The 26,501-nt window shown below is 34.2% G+C and overlaps 1 protein-coding gene across 4 annotated transcripts; it reads left to right on the forward strand.

The window, feature by feature from the left end:
* Nucleotides 1–7,585: 7,585 nt before the first annotated feature.
* On the forward strand, nt 7,586–26,158 carry LOC125647621 (mucin-2-like). Of its 4 annotated transcripts, none has more exons than XM_048874373.2 (9): nt 8,259–8,439; nt 12,509–12,744; nt 12,876–13,029; nt 13,246–13,356; nt 18,436–18,546; nt 19,858–20,280; nt 20,500–20,577; nt 21,699–21,780; nt 23,702–26,158. In XM_048874373.2, exons 1-9 carry the CDS (start codon nt 8,397–8,399, stop codon nt 24,018–24,020), a joined length of 1,557 nt encoding a protein of 518 aa, XP_048730330.2. In that variant the 5' UTR covers nt 8,259–8,396; the 3' UTR covers nt 24,021–26,158. The 4 variants fall into 4 exon arrangements, with proteins under 4 accessions (XP_048730332.2, XP_055995799.1, XP_048730330.2 ...); XM_048874374.2 differs by having other exon boundaries at nt 20,503–20,577; XM_048874375.2 differs by lacking the exon at nt 18,436–18,546 and having other exon boundaries at nt 7,586–8,439.
* Nucleotides 26,159–26,501: the final 343 nt, after the last annotated feature.

Genomic DNA, 26,501 nt, shown 5'->3' on the forward strand with positions numbered 1-26,501 from the left:
CTTCTCGAACAGCATTTCATTGGCTAAGAGGCTTAATACTGGCTTATCAGATTGAGCGTTCATTTTCAGTAGCTTATTGGTTTGTCAATTCTATATAACGACATGCAATAGTAGATGTAGTCACTCTGCAAGGGTCAAGATTTTAAGTTCGTGCTTTTCAAGAACTTCGTTTTCGATTCATTTCATCTACAAAGAGTAGGGTTTTCAACATACGGTAAATGAATATAACGTATTCTTCGGAGACTGTTTTGAAACGTTAGATATGTAGATACATGTATCTAAGTAGAGTCAACTTCCGTTAGTCCAGGGTAGAATTAGATATTCCTTACCCTAGCATTTTTCAGAGATGGTACTTTCATATTTCGGTTATTCCAATGTTTACATTTAACCCTGCCTTATATTACGTTGAGGTGTAGGAAGTTAATTAGTTTTATAACACTTTATTTTTCACAGTGTATGGAAGTTTGTTAATGTCATAACTTCAGATTTTCTTATCATTTCAATACCTAGTTATTTTTCTTAATTCCGGTCATTCGGTTTGAGTAAATTTTATATTCTCCTCTGGTTATACTCATTCACTTTCATTGAGGAACTTATTATTGGTTATCAACTGTTCTAAATCCATATTTACTTATGCTATGAAATAATTTCTTAACACTTTAAAGATGTTTTCATTTCAAACAAGGTGATCAACATCATCAGGGTATCAAACCCAAACCTGGGTACTGCACTGAAACAGTGTGTGCCATAATTCATCTAGTATAATAATTCCTTCTGATCACCAGTATTATTGTCAGTGAGTTCGTTTACAGTCCCTGAAAGCGTACTACTACACCAGTGGAAGGTTGAACGTTTTGTAAACGAACGGTTTCGTTTGGTGAACGAACGCTGAACGGTTTGAACCGAACGGTTCTCAGCGAAAACAGAACAGTTTTTATCGAGAACGAAACACTTTCAGATTGGGAACGAACGGTTCTCATCCGAGATCGGCACGAATGTTTCGGCATCGATTTCAACTTCTGCATTTCTGATATATTCAATACTTTTCATATATATATAGGTATTGCAGGAAAGAGACAAATTACTTAATTTAAATTTGATTAACCTTATAGATATTTTAAAATGGAAGGAAGGGGAATGGAAGTAAAGTAAAACATATAGTTATATGTGCCTTAAATTTCACATGGGGGTATTCACATATATACGTAATATAATCAATGGAAAACAACTTCACATTTTCGAATTACGTCATTTCATAACCGATTTCAATATCAGTTTCACCCTTAACTCGAAAATATTTTTTCTCGATTACTTAACGCACAACAAATTTAAAAGAGCAATGCAGTTTTTGTATATGTAGTTTGTGTAAACTTTAATCAAAGGTTCGTAGCAGTACAAATGTATATTGCGGTGCACATGTACAAGTATATAGCTCGTTAAACCGTTTTCAGATTCAATTTTTATCATATTGCATATTCTCAATAAATGTATCACAAATACATAAATGAACATATGTACATAAAAGGTGAAGATAATGAACAGTGATAAATCTCATAACTCCTATAGGCAACACAAAATATATAGTTAGGAGAGAAGTACCGACCTCTGGATAAACCAGAGTTGGGATCAGGTGCCTTGGAGGAGTAAGCATTCGCCGTCTACCGTTCATCCCGTCATGAGCCTATATCTTGATCAGGTAAACGGAATTATCTGTAGTCAAAATCAGCACATGCCAAGAACGGCCTAGCAATCAGTATAAAACATGTCAGACAGCATTTGACCCACTGATAGGTTGTATTGGCAAACTACATCGCTATAACGACAATATAGTTTGTGAATTACTGACTTTAAACGAGACTGTTGGAATCCTCTGCACCATCAACCTGTTTGTCAGTAGCCTGTCTCGATTTAACAAATGACGATACGCAGAACAAGCTCCTGCGTATCGAATCAGTTGAGAGATATTAACACCATATGCAGGTGATGATGTAATATTGCTACATAACTATGGGAAGTTGACGATGAAGAAGAAAAAGTGGATCTGATATAGATAAGGACAGTATCATAAATATTATCAACATGGAAAAGGAAAATTCTGGTTTTGATTCAAAATTTGAATTGGATGATATTGTCACCACAATGTATTAAAATGATAAGCGAATTTATATCCATTTCTGGCAGAGGTTCTGTGAATCTTTTCGTCTCTTTGGGTTTGATCTCCACTGGCTGCCATTTGAAATCTAAGCCCGAATTTTCATACTTCGTGGTGAGCGTATCATCCAATTCAAATTTTAAATCAAAATCAGGATTTTCCATCTCCATGTTGATGATATCATCTATGATATTGTCCGTATTTATATCAGACCCACTTTTTCTGAAAGTGCTACATGTATGTGTTAAAAGTATTTCTTCACCACCTCCCATCACTACTGCTACATTGAACTAGCTTTCTTTAAATGAATGAAATAAAATATTGCAGGGAAAAAAACTTTTTTTTGTTCACTTATTAGACAGTCTCAGGTAGAACAACCTTTCACCATTCATGCCTGAGTTCCTATTGCGTTATTATCGGACTCTTCCGGGTAAGTTTAGGACATTTAAATGGCAATATTTTAAGTAAGATATATGCCGAATACTGTTCTATATGTAAAATTATAAGACTGTTTTCGGCCCGTTAGGGCCTCAAACAGCGTGATGATTTTACATATAGAACAATATTCGGCATATATCCATTACGGACATTAGAAAGGCTTTGACGAAACTTGCCAACATTTAAAGGGTGGGTAACATGTATATCAAGGAGGCCTATGTCACCTGAGACAGGGACCTATATTGTGGACTCCATGTCCACTCTCCCGTAAACTAGTAGATGTACAGCGCTACTATAGCAACTCTTGATAATATTTAGCAATGATATGCCTTTCAATTCACCATTCCATTTTGCGATATTGTTTTTATACGCCCGTCTTTAGACGGGACGCATTGTTGTACACCGCTATTTGTACGTCCGTCCCCTCGAAGTTTTCTGTTTCTAATTTCCTTTCTCTGTGGCATATCAAGCTGAAACCTGCTATGTACCTTCCCTGTGGATTATTTTGGATTGATTTGCAATTTTGATTCATTTTGACTTTTCTTGAAGGGATTATGTCCCTTTATTTGAAAATTAGTGTTATATGGAGGGTACATAATTTGTTCGGCGAACTCCTCCCTCAATTTTCAAGGAAGGATCATCTTGTTTTACGAAGTGTTTGCATGGATATTAAATGAGTACATGTGCCAGGAATTTTGATTTTCATCACATTTTGAGGGGAAAAACAGGTTGTTGAGATTAGTCTGTTTTAAAGAAATATTACAAAGAGAGTACATGATTTGTTCCATGAACTCCTCCCGCAGTTTTAAAGTGAGAATCTTCTTATTTTACACAATGTTTATATGAGTATTGAAGGTGCGTATATGGCAAGGATATTGATTTTCTTCAATTGTTAAGAATATTACAAGCTGTTTAAGTTAGTCAGTTTTTAGGAAATATTGCAAAGAGAGTGTGTGATTTGTCTTTTAGTTTTCCTTCGACAGTTTTCAAGTGAGGACTTTCATATCTTACAGAATAGTTATATGGATAAGAAAGATGTGCACGTGGCAAGGATTTTAATTGTCTTCAATTTTAAGATATTTACAGGGTGTTGAACTTGGTCCAGTTTGAGGAAATGTTATATTAAATAAAGGACATAGTTTGTCCTTATGATTCCTCTCACAGTTTAGAAGCTATAGTATTTATAAATAACTTGAAGATGTGCACAATGCAAGGAGTTTGATTCTCAACAATTTTTAATTTTCTTTGACGTTTTCTATATTGATAAGGTGTTAAACTTGGTCAAATCTGGGTATATATTTTACACACAGAACTCTTGGTTTGTCTATCTGCTTCCTGTCACAGTTTTAAGCTAAGACCCTTATTCATGTTATGCAAAGGAAGTATGTCACAGCCAGATACTACCTGATGTAAATTTCTACAATTCATGACTGAAGACAAGCACGCCATATAAGCATTGTTACCGGCGTATTATGTACCGTTTGCGGTACTCCTAGTCCTTATGTATCCGCGGAACGGGAAAGCAACTATGTTAAGGGCTTCCATAGTAAACTGCACTATCATTATGTACAGTATGTTGGAAATCATATGGGCACAAATTGTGCTCCTTTGTTAACTGACCTGTTTTAATACTCCAAGAAGCCAATTTTATTCAAATACATCTACGTGAAAAGAAAAAAATATTTTGCTGTGGCCTTCAATTCGACATTTACATATATCGACGACGTTTTATCTATTAATTAATGATACAGTGTAACTTTCATTCATATGTCAATTCAATATATCCCTGTGAACTCGAAATAAAACACACCACAGAGTCTTCCATTTCTGCGTCATATTTAGATATTTTATTGAAAGTATATACCAACGGCAAACTAATTACCCAACTTTATGAAAAACGGGATGATTGCAGCTTCTCCATCATCAACTTCCGATATCTATGTAGCATTATTCCATTACTACCAATATATGGTGTTTATATCTCTCAACTGATTCGATACGCAAGAGCTTGTTCTGCATATGATCAGCTTTTAAATCGAGGCAAGCTACCGACCAACAAGTTGTTGGTGAAGGGGTTTCAACAGCCTCGTTTAAAGTCAGCATTTCGAAAATGCTATGGTCGTTATAACGATATAGTTTGCCAATATAATCTATCATTGGGTCAAATGCTGTCTGACGTGTTTCATTCCGATTGTAAGACCGTTTTGGCTCACTGATTTTGACTCCGTTTACCTGATCAAGATATAGGCCTGCCCTAAAATCTCTCTTTGTATTTTAAGATTTAGTGTGAATATGACAAGTTTCGGATAGTAACACAGTCAGACTGCAATATTTTAAGTGTTACATGATTATTGAACTATCAATGCTGTTCAAAACAGTTGAATTCATTTCTATGAGAGGGTAAAAAAAGTTAGTGGAAACAAAAAGGATGTCTTGATCGAGTCGGGTGTCATTTTTCGGGGGGGGGGGGGAGAAGAGAAAATTTTAATAATCGAATTGGAAATCACGCAGACATTCTCTTGTTTACAAATGTCTCCAATAACGACTGACATAATTGTTTTCTATGAAATCAGAACAGAACTACATAACTACTTAGTCCCTAAAGATTATGGCAACTCATCAACTCAAAGCTCGGGTTTTAAGGATGATCGACACGTACATGGATCTTGCATATCATGGTACCTCCTCCCCCATCCTTCCAAAAAGAAATCATATAAAGTAGGAAATCAACGCTCTCACTGTTTTAGCAAGGCTAAAATTAAATTCATTACTACCAATCGTCTTTTTTAAAATAATAAATCAGATTACAATCTTTGGGTAACTCTTTCCAAAGTTATTGGACGTGTTCATTCTTTGTACAAATCAATGTATATGTGCTGCATGCACCTGGGATTGTTTATCTCAACTGATATGTTTAAAAATCAGTAAAATAGGTAATTAAATCAAGATAAATTTTCATTTATTAGATATTGCTCGATTGATATAAATTATTGTTCATAAGTGTTGTTGTGTGGCACCAAAATGGCTGTATTTACAGGTACATACTCTTGCCGACGTATTTAATGTAATGCTAAAAATTTAGGGGGTTCAGTTATAGTTATTTTATTTTCAAAACATTGTATGTGTAAATGTCATTTTAAAGATGGTTAGACTTGTGTTTGAAAATTTCTAAGATTTGTGAGTAGTTAGCTGGAAATCTGTCATTGGCGACTCATTTACAAGTAGAGGCTGAGGTAAAAAAAAAAAAATTCGCCAAATGAAGGAGGTCAGTGGACATTTACAGAATCCAGAAGTGTCAGTCCGACATACATGTACCTGTACGTACATCGTGTCAGAATTTTTATCAATGAATGTACTACATTGGTATTGAACAAGCAACATCTGATATTTTATCATACATCTGACTGTGTTCAAACACGGGGTAAAGCTCCTGTAAAACTTTATGCAATATATGATATATGCTATCTATTTAACAAATTTAAAAAGGACACATTTACTTGGTTGAAGATTAATGACGACAAACCAATAATTGTCAAATTCAGTGAATATTTAGTTAACACTTTCAGAAAAGGGAGTGATGCTTTAAAACTGCAAAAATCATTATAGTTTATTATTCATATGTTGATATAATACTGATATTGTCCATTTACTTGAGCATACACCTGATTCACAATTCATATATGTATGTAATATTCCAAAAGTGGAAACAACTTATCTAATCTATACTAATTTCAGTCATAAAGCACGTGTAATCCTGGGAAAAGGAGGGGGTAGTTAGAATAATCTAACTGTGTCTCGGGGCAGACCCTCTATAAGAAACTACATCATCTTAACGATAGAACATTATACCGGGGGGTCTCCTCTATTTATAACATTAATTTTATTTTATGTTTACATGCAAAGTTGGTTATTTTCACGTGTATGAAGGAAACGTATGCATTGTGATTTTTTATTAGCGTTAACATTAGTTGATTGCTGTCAAATTATACAGCAATATCTTTGCAACCTTTTGTACTGTTGACGTTTCTCGAATATACTACCCGGAAGTCTTAAACTACTGTTATGCAAGCACACTACGTTCCGGATCAAGGAAAGATAACTCATGTTTTTGGATTGGCCTATAGGGCTCACGGCGGGTGTGAGCCGTCGACAGGGAATGTTTACTCCTTTTAGGCATCTGATCCCACCTCTCGTGTGTCCAGGTGTCCGTATTTGCCCAACTCTCTATTTTGTATTGCTTATAGGAATTATAACATTGATCACTGTTCGTTATCTTCATCTTTCATTTTGGTGTGAAATTACACCTCAAATCCACAAGTGTGATTACAATTGTTACGGTTAAACACCAAAATTATACTACCCAAATGTTGAATCTGACTGAACTGCCGTAAATTTCCCTTAATTCCCTCATGTGTCAATTGAATATCACGTGACATGTTATTTTTGCAAAACATCAAGAGGTCCTACTTGTAAAATAAAAGACCTCCCCCTTTTTAGTCCCTGGTTATTTAGTAAAATATCAAAGTTTGAAATATACAATTTGCAATACCCCAGCATGTTCATTAATACCTTAGATTAGAGGTTTGAGATTTTATTTTGTTGTAAAGTTCGTTAACATTAAGAGCAATACCGTCTTTTGAAATCAGGTTTGTCTGTTTTTGTTCTTGATCTTCATCGATATTTATCAAATGACAGTTTTTAAAGGTTTTGTTTATTTCGAGCACAAGGTTATCGATATTTCTCTTTTCTGTTGTATTTCATTTTTGTAATAAAGAAAATTATATCCAAAAGGCAAGAATGGACAATCTTCTGTTCTTGATGAAATTCATTAAAATCTGCAAAAAATACATCTTTTTTCTACCTCATTTACCTATATTGACTTCATCGTATCCTGCTGAAAATCAAATCAGCCACGTGATAATCCGTGTCACCCTAATGCTCAAAACACTAGCCAGGGCGCACGGTATTGTCGACTACACAATCGGAAATCCTCGAATGTCTCGTACATTCGACACAACGTTCGAATGTAATACGATGGCATCAATGAGAGAATTTCATGCATTGTAATCTATGACGTATGTAACGTTGTGCAAGTAGTGCAGTATGTTGTGACGTCATAATTACCATTTAAAACTTGTCGTACTTGGAAACGCTGCCTTAGATATTATGGATTAATTCACCAACGGGATTGTAAATGCAATGTATATTTTCAATACTTAACTACTTATCCTTGATATGTTATTTAAATCGTCGCATCTAGAGTTAAACAATTTTGAATGATTAACATTGATCTAAATTTAATTAAAGGAATAATGAATTTTGAAAAAATCGTTTAAGCCTAGAATTGAATTGATGTTATGTCACCTATGGACACAACGCTTTTTTATCTTCCTTACTCAAATTAGCACTGTTGCGTGATAAAAATTCCATGAAACCTGCATGAAGTGGTGAAGATAACGAACATTAATCATTCCTATAACTTCTATAAAGAATATGAAATTATGAACAGGGCAAACACGGACCCTTGGACCTACCGTAGGTGGGACTATATGCCTAGGAGGAGTAAACATCCGCTGTTGACCGGTCACATCCAATAGATGTAACTGCGATATTCATAGAAATCAGAAAAGTATGGTCGTCCTACCAATGATAATTATGTATGCATTTATTTCCCATTGCAATTTTAGCATTGACATCATTTGATTTCCTTATGTTAACACATATAAATAAGAGTAATCTAGATATCTGATTTTGTTCCTGCTATACAGTGATACAGGTTGTTCCACCGCACACCGTGAACCCTAACATGGCGTGGATGACTATGATAATCCTTATGGTAAACAGTTTTGGTAAGCATTTTCATTTTATTTACATGAAAGCAATTACATTTTTTTTCGAACCGAACCACTGTTATTTGCCATTAATTTGGCGAGGATCTGAAAGACATTTATGATCAGTCATCAATCTCCTCAATTCTATAAATTATAAAAAAGAAAGAAAGAAAAGAAATGGACAAACTCAGTTACTTGGGAAAAGCAAATATGCGACCATATGCCTAAAGCCTTTCTATTAAGCGAGAAATTAATCCACGAATATATTTACCCATCATCAAATTTGTTCCTTTGTGCAATTTTAAATTTGCTACGCGTTCCCGTGGGATTTTAGGTACCGTGAGTAAATCAGTGTGTAATCTCTCATTCTGTTCATTTGTAATCATGGCATCCATAAGAATGACTTCATTCAGGAAAGAGATTTATTCCATATTTATTAAAGGAAGTGAACATGAAAAAAATATTTGTTGAATAATAAACCTAAAAGACCTCCTAAAACTGAATAATGTGGCCAAAATCTAATTTGCTTGTTTCTATTACGAGATTTGATCAATTGAACACTCTAAGTTTAAGGTTTATGGAGGTCATCCATTATTTCCCAGTATGCATCTGTGCTCTGACGTAGATGAGACACATTGCTGTTGACTGGGTCACTGTTATATATGGATTCATATTACAATTGATGGATAAGGTTTTGGAGCAAAAAGAATTGAAATCAAATCTAATTACAATGCATTAAGAAAAAGAAAACACTCCCACAAAATATTTTCAGCTCCTCCAACTTCTGAACTTACTCAGTACACTGTATGTTTCAAGTTTCCATATCAATTAAATTCTAAATTTTAAATATTAAGGTGACTGTGTCATAAAAGTATTGCAACATAGGCATGTAACTTATATACTTTATAACAATTTATGTACATGGACCACAGATAAATTTTGGAGATAAAATTTACAATTATATTCTTTATTGACATTAAAAAAAATACTTATTTACTAATATTTAGAATCTGTATCAGAGTCTGGTGTATTTTAAAGAAATCCTACATAATTGCAGTCCTCTTCAGGAAATGCTCCCTTAATTTATGTCACAACAATTAGATGAGGATAAAATTACTCTGATTTTTCCCCCAAGAGGCCGACTGCGTTTGACCTAGTTAATAAACTGTCTGTAGGCCATAAATCTTGATAGCATGTCTGCAACAGAATTGTTACTGTATTGTATCACATGTGTTGGAAATGTTTACACACAAATGCCGTGTTGTGTTAAGATTTTAATACATGTGAATACAGAAGGTATTTTTCATTTTCGTGTTTTTCTTACTTGTTTAATAAGTTGTTATCCAGGTCCTCTGAGACCCCTCTCTGGATACGTATTAAATCCATGGATAAATGTAAGCTGTATTAATTATAACAGGACTTCGACACACAGTGTTAAGATATGGGTGTAGAGAACTGCACTTTTGGTGTATATTTATACAATCTAGCTGACACAGAATATTCAAACTCATGAACACAAAGACACCCCTCGAATGTACATGTACATAGTTACATTGTACAATTTCCACAAGCACATCAATCAAGGAAAATTCCTCTCTCATTAAAATCAACTGCTGGTGAAGAAGCATTATTCTGAGAAACAATTTCTTCCTCTGTAACATCAGGTTCAACCTGATATCCCATATCTAATTCACTTTCTGCTGATGACATTGTAACGTTGATGCTTACAATGTGCCAAAAATACACACAATGTGTCCTACTGATGTCAGCATCAGTGCTGCCCTCTAGTGGATCCTAAGAGATAACCCAGCAGGGAGGTAATATTTTTTTCAATATGGCAGCTCCCAAGGATTGAAAAGATTAGTTAATCTTTATAGAATATCTCCCTACTGAAGAAAGCTACATCTTAGTGATTTTCAGAATTCATTGTATACATCAAAATGACAAATCTAACCCCTTTGTCACATTTTCATGTTCACTTCCTTTAAGAATTTGAATTGAAGTAGGATGCTCCAATGAGTGTGAAATTTGAAGAAAACCATGATCAAATGTATGGTTTAAGAGTGATGTTCTTAAAAAAGTTCAATGATGAACAATGGTTAGATAATCTTAGAATGAAGAAAAATATCTTTGTTTTTATATCTATAAAGATTCGTGAAAAGGTGTTTTTATCAAGAAACACCGTGGAGGATCCTCTCAGCGTAAAGAAGAAAGTAGTAATTTCTATATATTAGCTTGCATCTTCAAATTTGCTTTTCCTCACAAGAGTAAACAGAATTGCACATATCCCTGACTAGGTGTAAATATGCATACAAGAGTATTTTTGTGTATATGGTAGTGTGTTTTTACAGAGAGATATGCTTATAGAAGTATATTCACATATATGCAAATTAATTGCATATCATTAAAGTTCGTTGTATAAAGGAATTGTTATCCCTGTGATCGGTCACACCAGTCATGAGCCCCTATCTAGATAAGGTAAACGGTAGGTATGTTGTATATTGTTTGACGGCTTACGGCGGTTGTGGCCGGTCGACAGGGGATGTTTACTCCTCTTGGGCACATAATCTTACCTCTGGTATACACAGGGGCCATGCTTTCACCACTCTCTACTTTGTATTTCTTATAGGATTTATTAGATTGATCACTGTTCGTTATCCTCACATTTTCATATATAGATCTCATATATAATGGAACATTGTTTCATGGACAGGGAAAATTGATCATCCAGTTTGTTATAGAATTGAGTTGATAGTTTACCGTTAAATCTATCTTCTGTGACAAATCTGCATATCAATCGAACGTGGAAGAATGTGTTGATTCTTTTATTTCCAGTTTACTGGGAAATATCAAATATACATTTGAATACAACAAGTACTGTTGATAGATGTATGTCTTATATTCTGTACCACATGAACGACTACTTTATTGTTAAATACATCATCCTGGAAAAATAAAATATTTGTTTATTATCATTATTATTAAATTAATGTCCAATGACATCTGTAAATAATGATGATTACAATTTTTTTTTTAAAAATAACATTACAGCAGTATGTTTTGTGTCCTTCTTCAAACATCTAATTTTTATGACATTTTTACGTATCAGTAAACCCTGTAGAGGTTTTGTAAATCTAGTAATGACTTGATTTTTTCATAATGGAACAAAAAAGCAATGATGAAATATGGAAGCATATCTTTCTTACGAATTAAAGGTGGAACTAAGATGAAATAATTATCCTTATATGTTGGCTAAAATTGTGTAAGGGTAACATATTTTATGCACCACTTATCAGATCATGTCTTTGTAATAAGCATCTGTAATTCTTCCACACAACCATATCATGTAGTGATATACATGTATTACCGTGTCGGACGTTAGTCTATAGTCAATACGCCGGTTTCGAGATAAGTCCGAGTTATTTCCCGTTGGAGAAATCTCGTACTTACTAAGGTACAAAACAACTTGTTAACACGCGGGAGTGGGACAGATATTCATCACTGCATAATTGAATCTGCTCAGTAAGTGTATCATACGGAGTTTCATGACCCAATTTCGACTGATACACAAACTAAGTAAATGACAAGTATTCAAGAAGTAATTAAATACTTAGAATTCTTATTATATCACGTTATTTTGTTGCAAATACCTATCATATCCAGGACATTGCTTGGAAATATGGCATTGTATTTATGTTTCCACTTTAATAAAACATTTATTTTAATAGTATTCAATATTTTCTACATCAAGTATTTAAAAAAGAAGTCGGTTTTCATATATTTTATCATCTTTCTCACTGGCTGTAGTACCACTTTGTCCCACCTAAGCATTCAAAGTTCCACTAAATGCACCTCCTACACAGGAGAGCTCTAATCTCGAAACTGGCGTATTGAACTTCTGTTAAAAAGCTCCACGTGGCACATTGACCTACATCCAATTTACTCTTTATACGTCATCACCTTTGTATCACAATTTACACTAAGTACATTGGCACACTTATCCATTATGTTATGTTCCTTCATATAATATAAAATATATTTAGTAATATTCTTAAATAATAAAATACCACACATTATTGCATTCTAGGAATTTACTACAGCGAAGGTTCAGATTCCAGGCACAAAATTTCCAAAAGCATAACTTTACATCAATCCCAGGAATCATCCATTAAATCACCGGGGTATCCCACAAAGCATTACGAGAAAGACACAGTCTACATATGGACCGTGACGGCCCCGGGAACCACGGAGGAGATCACTATCAATATATTAGATCTGGATATTCAATACACTCCAGGAATCCCTTGTGACGACTATTTGAAGGTTTTCTTTTGTTTTCTACGTCAGGAATTTAACGCAAATCAAATCTTGAAATTCAGTTTCTTATCGCTATTTATGTGAGGAAATGTACTTTGTTAATTGGGAAAACTGTATTTCGAATTCTTCAATAACAGATACAAGACACAGATGATGAGAACTTTGCAATATCCAAGCAATGCGAGAAACCATGGCGTAAAACTGTTGTTGCTAAAGGAAACAAATTGAAGATAACGCTCTTTTCTAATTATGACCGTCTTACAGGAAAGGGATTTAATCTAATTTTGAGAGGTATTATACTGAACTAAAATGTCTTGATAACAGATTATAAATAAACAACGAATCACTATGTAAAAAACTGTCCATCTGGTAAAGGTTTACATAAATCTAAATTCCAAGCAAACATGAACTTCCAAGAAATCATCAAGGTATAGCAATTGAAGTGATGAATTTCAGCAGAACATTGTCATATCTACAAAATGACTGCTTCCTCTAATGTATTTGTAGTCACTAAAACAAAGCCAACAACAACACAACCAACAACCAAAGGCATTCCAACCACTACTCCAGTACCCATGACGTCACCAACATCGGTGCAAACTACAACGAAACATTTAGGTAGTATTTTGAATGCCTCCAAGATAGAAAATAATGTTTAGAATTTTCCATTTTCACGAAATATGCTTAAAAATAACACCTGTGCCAGAATTGCACCAATAAAACACGGAATTTTATTTTTCTTCTGTCTCAAACGTGGTACTGAATTATGTGACATCATTTTCATTTCCTCGATTTATCAATTAAACAGCAAATATAATACAATGTCATCATAACGTCAGAACATTTATAGTTATATTTGCTTTATTAACAAGAAATATTAATAATGATTTGACAGAATCAGCTATTGATAAATGTTGATAAACGTGTACTCATAGTGATTTCTTTTCCTTCAATTTGTCATATTAAGTATAATAGTTAACATAGGATACAGACATATAAGATTATATTTGATAGAAGAACTATCATTACCTTAATCATTTATTTTGTTAGCATTGTCAGCTGTGAAATACACTTAAGAGCTTGTCTACGAGAAAACCATGCAAAATGTGATGGAAGCAAGGTTGTCGGATCAACAACATATTTTGAGTGTAATAAAGTACATCAATATCAAATACTTTGGCATATCTTTTTCGGGGGTGTAGTCATTGGATAGGGATTTGCAGCCATGTTACTAAAAATAGCACTTTTGTTCTGACAAAAGGGTAAAATTATGTATATTTTACCCTTTCTATTTAAAAATTCTAACAGGTTATTGAAAATGGATTTTTAAAAATTGACACAGTTTATAAAACAACTGGATATGCATATTCATATTGTTTAGTGGGAATCTAAAATTTTACTTCCGTTTAAGTGCACAAAGGTCACAAATTTGGCACGATTCCAGATTTTGATAAATTGCAGAAAATGATAACTTTTGAATCAACTGGTAGTCAAAAAGTAGCGCTTTGATTTATTCAAAATTACTTTCATTTTATAGAGAAGAAGTGTATTTACGATATATCAAAAATCTGTCTTTGGACTCTCGATTATAGTAAATATATTAACACTTCAAGTTGGGCATTTTTTCCAGCTTGTAGAGCTTTTATTCTGGTAGCCACCTAAACCTGTTTGCCATGCATGGTCCTTATTATCTTATTAAGTCTTATATAATTTTATGATTTCACATCAGATGACCAGAAGTATGTATCAATCATTTTTTGTTGCTATGGGTCCTGGTTGCCATGGTGACAAATTGCAAAATTTAAAAAAAATAACGTTTCTAAAAAAATAATATGCATCGTATGAATAGTTGTAATTGAACAAAATTGATATTTGTGTACTTTTAAAATGCAATTTCTAATAACAAATTTTATGCCAATTTATATTATGCTATATATAATAAATTCTTTATTTAGACAGGATAGCACGATTAGTACAAATGACTTGTTTACATTGTGGTCCTACAGAGACTTAAATATACCACAAGCAATTGGATCATATTTCTTCATAGATTTGCTTTTTCCATGGATAAAATAAGGATAAATCTATTTTTTTTTAAATCTGACTGGTTATTGAAAACATTCTGAAATAATCAAACTCAATCGCAAATACTAAGCCAGACAGCAATGTAACTTTTGAAAAATTGTATGAGAGTCACAATATTGATATTCTAAAACAAATAAAATTGTTGCCATAGTAACATTTAGACCAATTTAAAGACTGACGTGCTTTAAGTTCAAAGGTAAAACTTGTGTGACGACAGAACTTAATAAATATCCACAGTATAATACCCCAAATCTTTATCTTTTCCTCGGGACAGATAACACGTCATATGAAGTTGTCAGGTACAATATATTAGATAAAAAGTACTTCGTGGTTAGGAACTTTTAGATGTCATCAAACTTTAACAAATGAAGTACCCAGAAAAAAATTGAGCAGCAACCCTTAAACAATTAAATAACATGCTTAATATGTACATATAAACAAGAGTTGTCAGATGACTGTACCTAACCATTTGTTCAAAAGGTTAAAAGTTTTTGAATAATAGGTCAAAGTCCAAGGTCGACGTTGACAGTTCTGGTAACAAAAGAAATGGCATCTATGTTTGAAACATCAAAGATCTATCACTCTTGGTTCAAAAGATATAACCAAGATAAAGTTTTTGTACAGCACGTCAAAGTTCAAGGCAAAGGTCGTTGGATCAAACCAAAACAAAGGTCTCTTCCTGAGGCATCTATATATGTAAAATATCAAAGCCTTATCCCTATTGGTTCAAAGGACATAGCCCAGGTTGAAGTTTTTAAAACAATAGGTCAAGGTCACAGGTCGAAAGTCTTGGTACCACATCAAAGGTCTCTTCATGGGGAATCAATAAGGGATATATCAAAACCCTACCCCCTTGGTTTAAAAGATATAACCCAGGTTAAAATGTTTCCTTAAAGTGGCGCCAACGCCAACACTGGGGTCATTACAATACATGTAGCTCTCCGGATAGTCGTCCCGGTGAGCTAAAAGGAACATGCATGTTCTTTTCTTGCCTTTCTTTTGTTTTTTATTCTTGCATGTAGCGTATTATTCTACATTCTAAATCCATGCGAAAGGGTTCAAAGCAGCCATATTCAATACCGGAAATTAATGATTATAAACATTATATTGAGAGGAGAGGGGTGGTAATGGTAAAATCCTCTTAGATAGTGAATGATCTTGTTAAAATCATAAAATAATCAATAATGTTGAATATATCTAAATACAGAAATATTCTTTGCATTCGCACTCCACTCCCAACACCATTACACGTACAAATGAAATATAGCTTAAATACCAACTGACAGTAATCACATAAATTGCACCGAAGATGAAAGTCAGATAATAATAACGTCCGATATCGCACAAAAGTAAAGAAGTTCGCTTGTAATATAATTTGTAATGAAATGTATTGTTTATACCTGACCCGGCTGGTATAGTCTGTCCTGTCTAAACATGTACAGTGTAGGTGGAGAGGCCCCGTAGTTGGCACTCATCACCAGGGCGGAGGGTGTGGGCGGGTGGCAAATTTTTTCTAGAACCCCCCAACCTCCCTAAAAATTACTTTTAACACAACCCGAAGCTCAAAATCCTTGATAATGATAATAATGGGGGGGGGGGTTCCAAGGATTTAATTAATCAGTTCAAGCTTCCATTTCAATTGTTTATTGATTGCCATAAAAAAGTAGAGGGGGGGGCTGATTTAGCTAAAGAGACCTGATCGAAATAATCTTCGGTTTCCCTGTCAGATAAATTATTTTTCCAAATTTTTCCCGATCAATTTCTCATGATGAACAAAGTATAGTGACGATCCAAACTCTACCTTCATCAATGACTTTAAGAAACTACATTAGCATATGCATATACGTAATACCATCAGTTTACAATATCTATATATTTGTTGTTGGTAAAATAGAGAAAGGTGTAAATGTTAGCATGTTGAATCGTAACCTATGATTAAGCATCAAGTATGTCATATTGTTACATTGAGCACTGAAAAAGAAAGATACCGAACAAACTGTTACATTATACATTCTTTGAGTTCACTTTATGCATTTTTATTTCACACTTTTCTTATTTTGTCCTGTCCTCATTACTTAGTGCATATATGTAAACTAATAACAAATTTTTGTCATCAATCATGATGGTAAATACATTTTGCAAATTCGGGGAGGGGGGGGGGGCTGCACTAGATCCTCACATGCTCCATCTGGACTGACTATAGATGCATATTTTCTTTGATTTCCTCCATATAACATCTAAGCATTCTCGGTTAATGCATAAATTATCAAGGAAAGAATGCTTTCAATTCTTCAATGACAAAATGCCTGACCACTGGTACTAGTTTGCAGTATAAAAGGACGAAGTACCGGGTACTTTTTAAACCCTGCCAATATTTAGAAATTTCTGGATTACATTCACAGATACTGTGATGTCTTTCACTGATATCATATAAACATGATGTACAAATTCTCAAATCCCATTTCAAGTTGGAATCATAACATTCCATAATATTGCTATCATTTTGTACCTTTTACGTATGAAGAGTGCATCAAAGGAGAGGTAATTCCAGCAACAGGTCTATTTCATTAAAAGACCCCCCTTTTCATATAAAATAGTAGATTACTGGGATTTATTTATTAGTAAATGATAAATCTATAAATAAAATTAAATTTCCAAACAATTTATGCATCTAATATCACAACTTTTAAATCTTTAATCTTTTAAAAGATAGTTTTAAATGCTTAAAAATATTCATTTTTGTCAGTTTTTAAATTTTAATTGCAAATGAACGGCCAAAAGTCCAAAGTCCAATTTTTTATATTTTACAGACAAGGATTTGATATCAAAGTATTATACACTTTTAAAGAAATTTAAGCGTTACTTTTGCAGCAACACCTATTTCAAAATTGACCATATAACACAAAATGAAAAAAGTTTGGCACAATGCCAAATTACAGGCTCCATGTAATCTCTATATGGACACTTATGATGTCAAACATGATTTCTCCACAAGTGGTTTACATGGAAATATCATGAAAAAAATCCATTCTTTTCATAAGCCTTCAGAATTGATTTGCATTTTTGAAAAAATAAAACCCTAATATTTAAGGATTTTTCTTGTGTTCAAAGACTAATCCACGTGTAAATACAGAATGCGCTGTTACTAAAAATAGAAACGACCTATCAATAAATTGACCTCAAATTATAATTATTCCAACCATATACTCCAATGATATAAATGTTTAGAAATGATATTAATGACCACCATTTCCTTCATTTTTATATATTTGCATGGTTTTCTCGTAGACAAGCTCTTAAGTGTTTGATTATCATAACAACCTAACGGGAAAACGATACAAGCTAATACTTTGTTTATTGAAGTAAAGATTCGCCATGCAATCAGTAGTCAAGAAAAGTACAAATCATGATGCTAAACGAGTTATATTGAAATAAATTTCCATGGAAAGTTAGACTTTCTAATCATTAAGATACTTACTTTCGGTGACGAATCCATGGAAATGTTTACTTAGTAAATCGATTCTTGCAATTCTTATGTCTTTATCCGTACTTAAAGTTAAATAGTGAAGCTATCTACAATGCGTTTGTTTCTTTCTTTGATCGTCTTTAAAGTTACGAGAACAAAACGAACAACACCACGACCAACACCGAAAGACATTCCAACAACTACTCCAGTACTCGTGACGTCATCAACATCAAATCAGACTACATCTAACCATTTAGGTCATCTTTTGAATGTCTCTAAGATAGATTGCAATGTCTTTTTGAGGAAAAGTGCTTAAGAATAAAACTGTTGCCAAAATTTCAATAATACAACCCGGAATTCTATTTTTGTTTCGTCGGTAACGTGATCCACCTGGCACTGCATTATACGACATCATCATTTTCATTTCCTCAATCTATCAATTAAATTTCAACACGTGACATTACTTCCACATTTGATAATCGTACTTATAAATTGATTTCCCTTTCCTAAGATGAAATTATTCAAAATTACACTTCAGGTTTAAACACATTTAATATCCCGGTCAATAAAACGAATGAATATGAGTTACCATACCTATAATGGATTCATAAATTTCACAAAAACTCTATAAAAAAAAAAAAAAAAAAAAAAAACATAAATACATACCACGATCCAGTAAATGTACTACCAAGCCCCTATACTTTGCTACATAAGAAAATGTTACGCGGGTAGATTAAAACAAGTTTGGAGAATGAGAGGCAAAAATAACGTACAGTGATTGATTTCATAAATCCGTCAAGGAATACAAAATAAAGATATAGGAAAACATTGACCCCTAGACACGCCAGAGGTGGGATCAGGCGCCTAGGAGGAGTAAGCATTCCTTCTCGACCTGTCACACTCGCTGTGAGCCTTGTCTTAACTACATAAACGTAGTAATTCTTAGTCAAAATCAGTGTGCCAACAACGGCCTGACAATCGGTATCAAACACGTCAAAGACCATTTTACACAATGATAGGTTATAAGGGCAAACTAGATCATTATTACTACAACAGAATTTGCAGATTAAAGACTTTAAACGATATTATTGAAATTCTTGTAACATTAACTTGTTTGTCAGTAGCCTGCCTTAATTTAAAAACTGATCATACGCAGACAAAGCTCTTGCTTTTTTAATCAATTAAGACGTATAAATACCATATCTAGGTGATAATGGAATACTGCTACATACATATGGGATGTTGACAGTGCAGAAGCTGAAATCATTTTGTCTGTCATAAAGTTGAGTTGTTAGTTTGCCATTAATATCCATTTTCAATAATGGATTTATGTATTTATGAAGCAATATCCCATTATCACCGGTGTATGGTGCGTATGTCTCTCAACTGTTTCGATACGTCAGAGCTCATTTAGTTTGGATGCGAGGAGGTTTGTACCAAATTTCAACAAGTAAATCAAATCATCCTTACCAATCTCAAAATTGCTTCACAAAGATATCGGTAGTGTTACCTGTTCCCAAACTGTCAGCTGAGTTGCATGATAGCTACTTGGAAATTTTATATTTTAGATTTAAATTTATCATCAACGAACATGGGATCACTAAAAACAAACGTGACAACTCTGACGACATCAATAACGACAACAGCAATGAAAACAGCGACAGCAACGACGAAAACGTCGACGATATTACTGACGTTGACATCAGAAAAAACAATACCGACAATGACACCCACAAACACTCCAACATTATCGACAGCAAATGAAGTCCTAAATAATGCATCGTCAACACGAAATGCAACAACGGTAATCTCTACAACTGTTAGCGCATCATTTCCTTCTGGAACATTTATATCAAGCCGTTCCACACAGCATTCATCAGTCCAATCAATAACGAATTCTACTCCTACTCAGTCTTTTACCCCTCTCCAAATGAATGAGACAACCATCATATCCTCATCAGCCGGAGGTTCAACAACGGCAGTTCAAGCTGGTAAGAGTCTACCAATAAATGGCTTCCAAGTAACATGAAAACAAAACTGAAAATGTAACTACAAAGAAATCACAGAAAAGAGAGAAGTAAAGTGAAATAGATTCTAACGTTTAAGTTTGTTTTATTTTTAAACAACCATATATAAATGTTGTTTGTTTACAAACTACATGAGACGATTATCATTATTACAACATTATTATGATTTAAAATTACATAAAGTAGGAAATGCAACGAAGACGACTCAAACGTCAACGGAGTCTGAAACGACATCGACAGCATTTTTCCAAGAAGAAACATGTAAGTTAACTGTTTAAGAGGAAATTGGTTTTGAGCTTCCGTAAACTAAACAAACAAGAGGCCCATTGGCCACATCGCTCACGTGAGTCACCTTGGCCCATATCTGAAGACTTTCCATATATATTTGCATGTAAAACCTTAGTCCCTATTATGGCCCAAACTACTCTTTCCAAACTTGAATTTACACAATGTCAGAAAGCTTTCATGTAAATGTAAACTTCTTTGGTCCAATGGTTCTTGAGAAGATTTTTAAAGCTTTTTCCTATATTTGTATGTAAAACTTTGACCCCCCCCCCCCCACTTGTGGCCCCATCCAACCCCCGGAGCCCATGATTTGAACAAACTTGAATCTGCATTATGTCAGGAAGCTTTCATGTAATTATCAGCTTTTCTGGCTTAGTGGTTCTTGAGAAGAAGATTTTTAAAGTTTTTCCCTATATATTTGTATGTAAAACTTTGATCCCCCCTTCTGGTCCCATCCTACCCCCGGGGGCCATGATTTGAACAAACTTGAATTTGCACTACATCAGGAAGCTTTCAGGTAAATTTCAGCTTTTCTGGCCCAGTGGTTCTTGAGAAGAAGATTTTTAAATGACCCCACCCTATTTTTGCATTTTTGTGATTATCTCCCCTTTGAAAGGGACATGGCCCTTCATTTGCACAAGCTTAAAAGCCCTTCACCCAAGGATGTTTTTGGCCATGTTTGGTGGAAATTAGCCCAGTGGTTCTGGAGAAGAAGTCGAAAATGTGAAAAGTTAAACAGACAGACGGACAGACAGACAGACGGACAAAAAGCGATCAGAAAAGCTCACTTGAGCTTTCAGCTCAGGTGAGCTAAAAAGTATAGTCAGCAGCTTACGTATCAGAAGGAATTAAATAAGTAAGGGAAAGGACTATCTTTCGAAAGCATGTCCATGACAATACCATACCCTTCCTAACTTTCAAAGCTTTTCATCACTTATAAACAGTTTTGGAAAAAAATATTAAAAAGAAAATCAGATCATTGCAACGTACGAATAAGAGAAATCTCTGAAAGATCACGTAGATATTATCCTGTATGTTTTCGTTAATACAAAAACTGTAGCTATTACAATGATAATTCTCGCTATGTTTTCCCTCAGTGTTACTGGTTTTGGCGATAGCAGTTGTGGAGATGACAGTGCTTGTCATTGGTGTTTTAGCTGTGCGAAGACAAAGACAAAAGTAGGTCGTCTAATTCTATCAAACACAATTTACTTCATCGATGTCCCCAGTACATACGTTTACTCTCGTAATCTTATTAATTTACACGACTAGATCTTCCGGTAAAATTTAACATAGGGCTCACGGCGGATTTGACCGGTCGACAGGGGATGCTTGCTTCTCCTAGGCACCTGATCCCACCTTTGGTATGCCCAGGGGTCCGTGTTTGCCCAACTCTTTCTTTTGCATTCCTTGTTGGAGTTATGAGATTGTTCACTGTTCGTTATGTTCGCCTTTCATTTGAAATCACATGGATTCTATCGGTTCAATGCTGTCATATGTTACACATTATCCTATGGTTTGCTTATCGTAGTACTTCATATCCAGTACATTATCTGTACATATACAATACATTATTCCCTTATGTTCAGTGAGTCACCTGCACTGTTCCTTAAGTGGTATTTGAGTGTTCAATAAGTCACAATTACCCTCATTCCCTCAGCTTGTTACCTGTATTAGTTCAGTAAGATACGCTTAGCGTCAAATTAAGCTATGTGTACCTGTAGCTGACGAGGAAGTTAATTAACACATACCCACCAAGTAAGCTATTTCTCCCAGAAAGTTAACTCAAACCGCGCAGGACGTATTCTATATCCACCCAGTGAGTTACTTCAAGAAGTTAATTGGCATCTGACCAGTAAGTTACAATAGTCGCTAGGTGATTGTCTACAGCAAAACTCAATTAAACTGAATCCCGTGACCCAGTAGATTTACTCCTTTATATCCGTTATTGGTTATATCCTTTAACAAATTATTTCTACAGTTTAAAAATCACATCCTTCTCCCGATTCTTCATCTTTGTTCATGAAATAAACTAAAGAACAATAAAAAAAAAAACAACAAAAAAACAACGTTTTAAAATGTGTTTTAAGTCCCGTTGAGAATGTTTCATTCATCTCATATTGAGACGTCACCAGTTGTAGGTAAGGTACACAAACAAATTATTTCATTTTTTATTAGTGCAAGATTTCATTTTTAGGAAATGAGATCATAGTTTTTCAAATGTATGTAAAAAGTCAATCATATGGTACCCTGTTGTAAACATTAGATTCATATTTGATATCATGTCCCCGCATTGCTTACAATTAATTAAACATCAAGCAGAGATTATTTTTTGTCACTTGTATAATGAAAGGCGAAGATAACGAATAGTGATCAATCTCTTAATTCCTATAAACAATACAAAATAAAGAGTTGGGCAAACACGGACCCCTGGATATACTAGAGGTGGGATCTGGTGCCTAGGAGAAGCAAGTATCCTCTGTCGACCGGTCACACCCGCCATAAGCCCTATATTTTGATCAGGTATAATCACATGATGCATCTGTCATACAATCTGTCAGTATTCTAAGGAATGAGTAGCAATGATTTGTTTGTTTGCTTTACATCTTTTCTCATTCATGTCATGTTGAGACGTCACAAGCTGTGAGTGTTACTTTAGACATATGCTTAGCGCTTACATCTGTAATATATGTCGCGACACGGGACCTCTGTTTAAAAGGTAATGTCCTTTAAAGATTGGTGATTCTCACTTTTGAATACCTATGTTTACGTATAAGGTTTAACGCGACCATGGCCTGAACGGGGCTCAAACTCACGACCTACCGGTTACGAAGCAAACGCTCTACCACTGAGCTATCGCGACCGGTAACAATAATGATTTAATTGATAGAAATAATCATTTATGACTAGTTAGTCCCTCATAATGGAATTAACATCCAAACATAAGTTATGAGGATGCCCGATGGTAGCAATAAAAGTAGGAACATCCAGTAATAATAGTAGATGTAGATGCATTAAATGTCAATAAAACTGATTGTCCAAGAAAAAGAATTTGTTCTGAACGAATAGAAAATACAAAAAATCAATGTATCTTTTATAGACGAGTTACTATAACCAGGAGACCCATCGAAGGAAATAATCGTCCAGTCTCTAGAAAGACAATTTATAGCATGCCGAATGTGTACGACGTCATCCCATTCGATGAAGTAGACGATTCGGACGAGGAAAACCCATATAAAGATCTCCAAGATGGCGTTTATGATACGACATTCAAACGACGATCTCGTCTATCCGGAAAACCGAATCGCGATGATTCCAGAGGAAGTTACTTTTCTCATTTTCTTCGAAATTCCAAAATTTTTGGGAGTTGGAAATTGAAAGAAAATCAGCCGATGGAAATGAAAACATTTAGAGGCTAACAAAAGCAAAGCAAAAGATTTTATTCATTTGCTGTAGCAGATAGAGCTCGGAAAGCTGAAGAGACAACATAGTAACCTAATCATTAACAATGTAGACAAAACAGACATAAAAGAAACATACGCAATACGTGCGTCTTACCACGACAAGGCACTCTTACAGATCGAATTTCCTCTGTCTAATTTTAGAGCGTTGAAGTTATTAAATATGGGGTATCCCGTTTTTGCTGACCAAATTACCATGAATAAGCAACCATTCCGTTGTCTGCTGGTCTTCTGACGAATTTCAATGTGACGTTTAGGTTTTAAAACTCATATTTAGCCTAGTCTGTATGTATGAAAACAAAATTACGCCATTTGGAGCGTACAACACACCCAGACAAGTGAGGATTTCAATTTGTTACATGCGCCCCCTTCGGCAGAATTACTGGTTGTATGTGGCCATGACAAGACAAAACCGGAACCAGTATCCTTCAACCTAAATATGATTAGTATGCCCTGGTGGTTACTTTTATATGACATTCTAAGTTACCCTCCATTCTTCTCTTTCATTGCCTCTACTGTAATTCAAATTTCATTTACAGTGCATTATGAAGATTCGCATCAGGTCCGTGTATTGTTTTTCACTAAAGGATCTGTTGAATTGCTCTTGAATAATAAGCATATTGAATAGCCAGTTAATTACCATGAACATGTACTCTGTAGTATGAATATACTCATGTAAGTACTCATGAAAGTACTCATGAGTAGCTTTACGTAGACCTGGCTTATCCTTTGCTACATGTATTTTGTACATATCAAAATGTATTTACTTATGTAATGTAAATATTTATCGCTTTTCAGGAGGAAGAGTCAGATTTTCAAAACAACTTTTTATATCCTTTTTTCAAGTTAGTCCTTTTGATAAATAGAAGACAGGACAGGAGAAGGAGAAAGAGAAGAGATGTATGAGAAAGAGAGAGAATGAGGTAGATAGAGGGAGATAAGAAAAAGGAGAGATAGGGGGGTGAAATGGAGGGTAAAACAAAAGAGACAGTACTAGTACATGTATCTAACACCTTCCGATGTCTCTTTGTGTCGTATCTGCAACATATATATCAATTGTACATGTATCGTAATGTACTAATGTCTTGTTACTTCAGAAATTCCAAAACATTAAATTAGATGAATACACGCAGTCTAGCTTGTTTATTTTGATAATTGTAATTCCTGTCCACGTCCCTGAAATGTTTCCTTGTAATGATTGCTAGGTCTCCATTATACAGCCTCAGTATTCCATACTATACAATTATTGACTTTAGGCATCGGTCAACCAATAAGCGATTATTAAATGATCGGGAATTCCATAACAATTTTCACAATATTTTTTTTTGTTCCTTCAACAAATAAAACATATGTATCATGATACACTATAACAATATTTCAACAGACAAACCAACAAATTGTAATAATAATAAAAGGTATTCATAATGTGTAATGTTCTTGTATATATTTTTATTTTCATGCTAAGTATTCCCTAGATTTATTTTCCTTTACATCTTCAAGAGTTATTTTCCCTGATAGTGTGAATTAGTTATCTTTCTATTCTAAAAGAGTTAATGTTTACTTCCTGTTTACTTGTTTTGTGTGTGACCCACACCACCGTTCACTCTGAGCTCCTCAGATGTTCATTCGTTTACAGGCACACAGTGTAAGTACATTGTAATATTTGTGCATATTTATTGTTGTATATATCATTACAATGTGTATCATTTGCTATAATTAAGAATTTAGGCTGTATCAGTAATTCTCTCATTCACTCTTAAAAGTATTGAAAACAATTATTGTCAAAAACTTTATATGTATAAAAGTACGGTTCTAACAGTGTTTCTATGGAAAGCCATTTGTGTTATAAATACAAATTTTGGGCTTATATTGTTACTTTTTGATAGTTCTTCAGGCTTTATTATTATGATTACCAATTTCTCATGTTTTCATTGTATTCAATTACATATACATATATATATAGCTATCACAAATGTTTTGTGAATTAATTATTAATTAGAGCATGCATGTTTCTTTGTTACAGTCTTTTACGCATATGTACATGTACATCGTCTAGAACTAGCACTGTGCACTTCGAAAGCAATAAAGTCTACTGAATTCCACTGACATCTTTGTGAAGTTTTATACATGTACAGTATCATGATTATACTATATGCGAACGAATGGGCAGAATATAATGAATCAGACTATAATTAGTAATGATTGCTACAATAATTAACGGCACAAAATTTTACTTATCGATTGTTGCATTTAAAACACGCGCAATCCTATCTAATCGATAAAATTTCAGAAAATACATCGTTGGTCAAGAGATAAATGCCGAATAAACCCTGAAAAGTTGATATTGAGATGATCTCACTCTGAGATACACACCAGGCGGTCATTTCACTAACCGATCGTAAGTGTACCATTACGTTTACAACCACTTTGACGTTCACG

Source organism: Ostrea edulis, chromosome 6 (assembly GCF_947568905.1).
Source record: "Ostrea edulis chromosome 6, xbOstEdul1.1, whole genome shotgun sequence".
Lineage (NCBI taxonomy): Eukaryota > Metazoa > Mollusca > Bivalvia > Ostreida > Ostreidae > Ostrea > Ostrea edulis.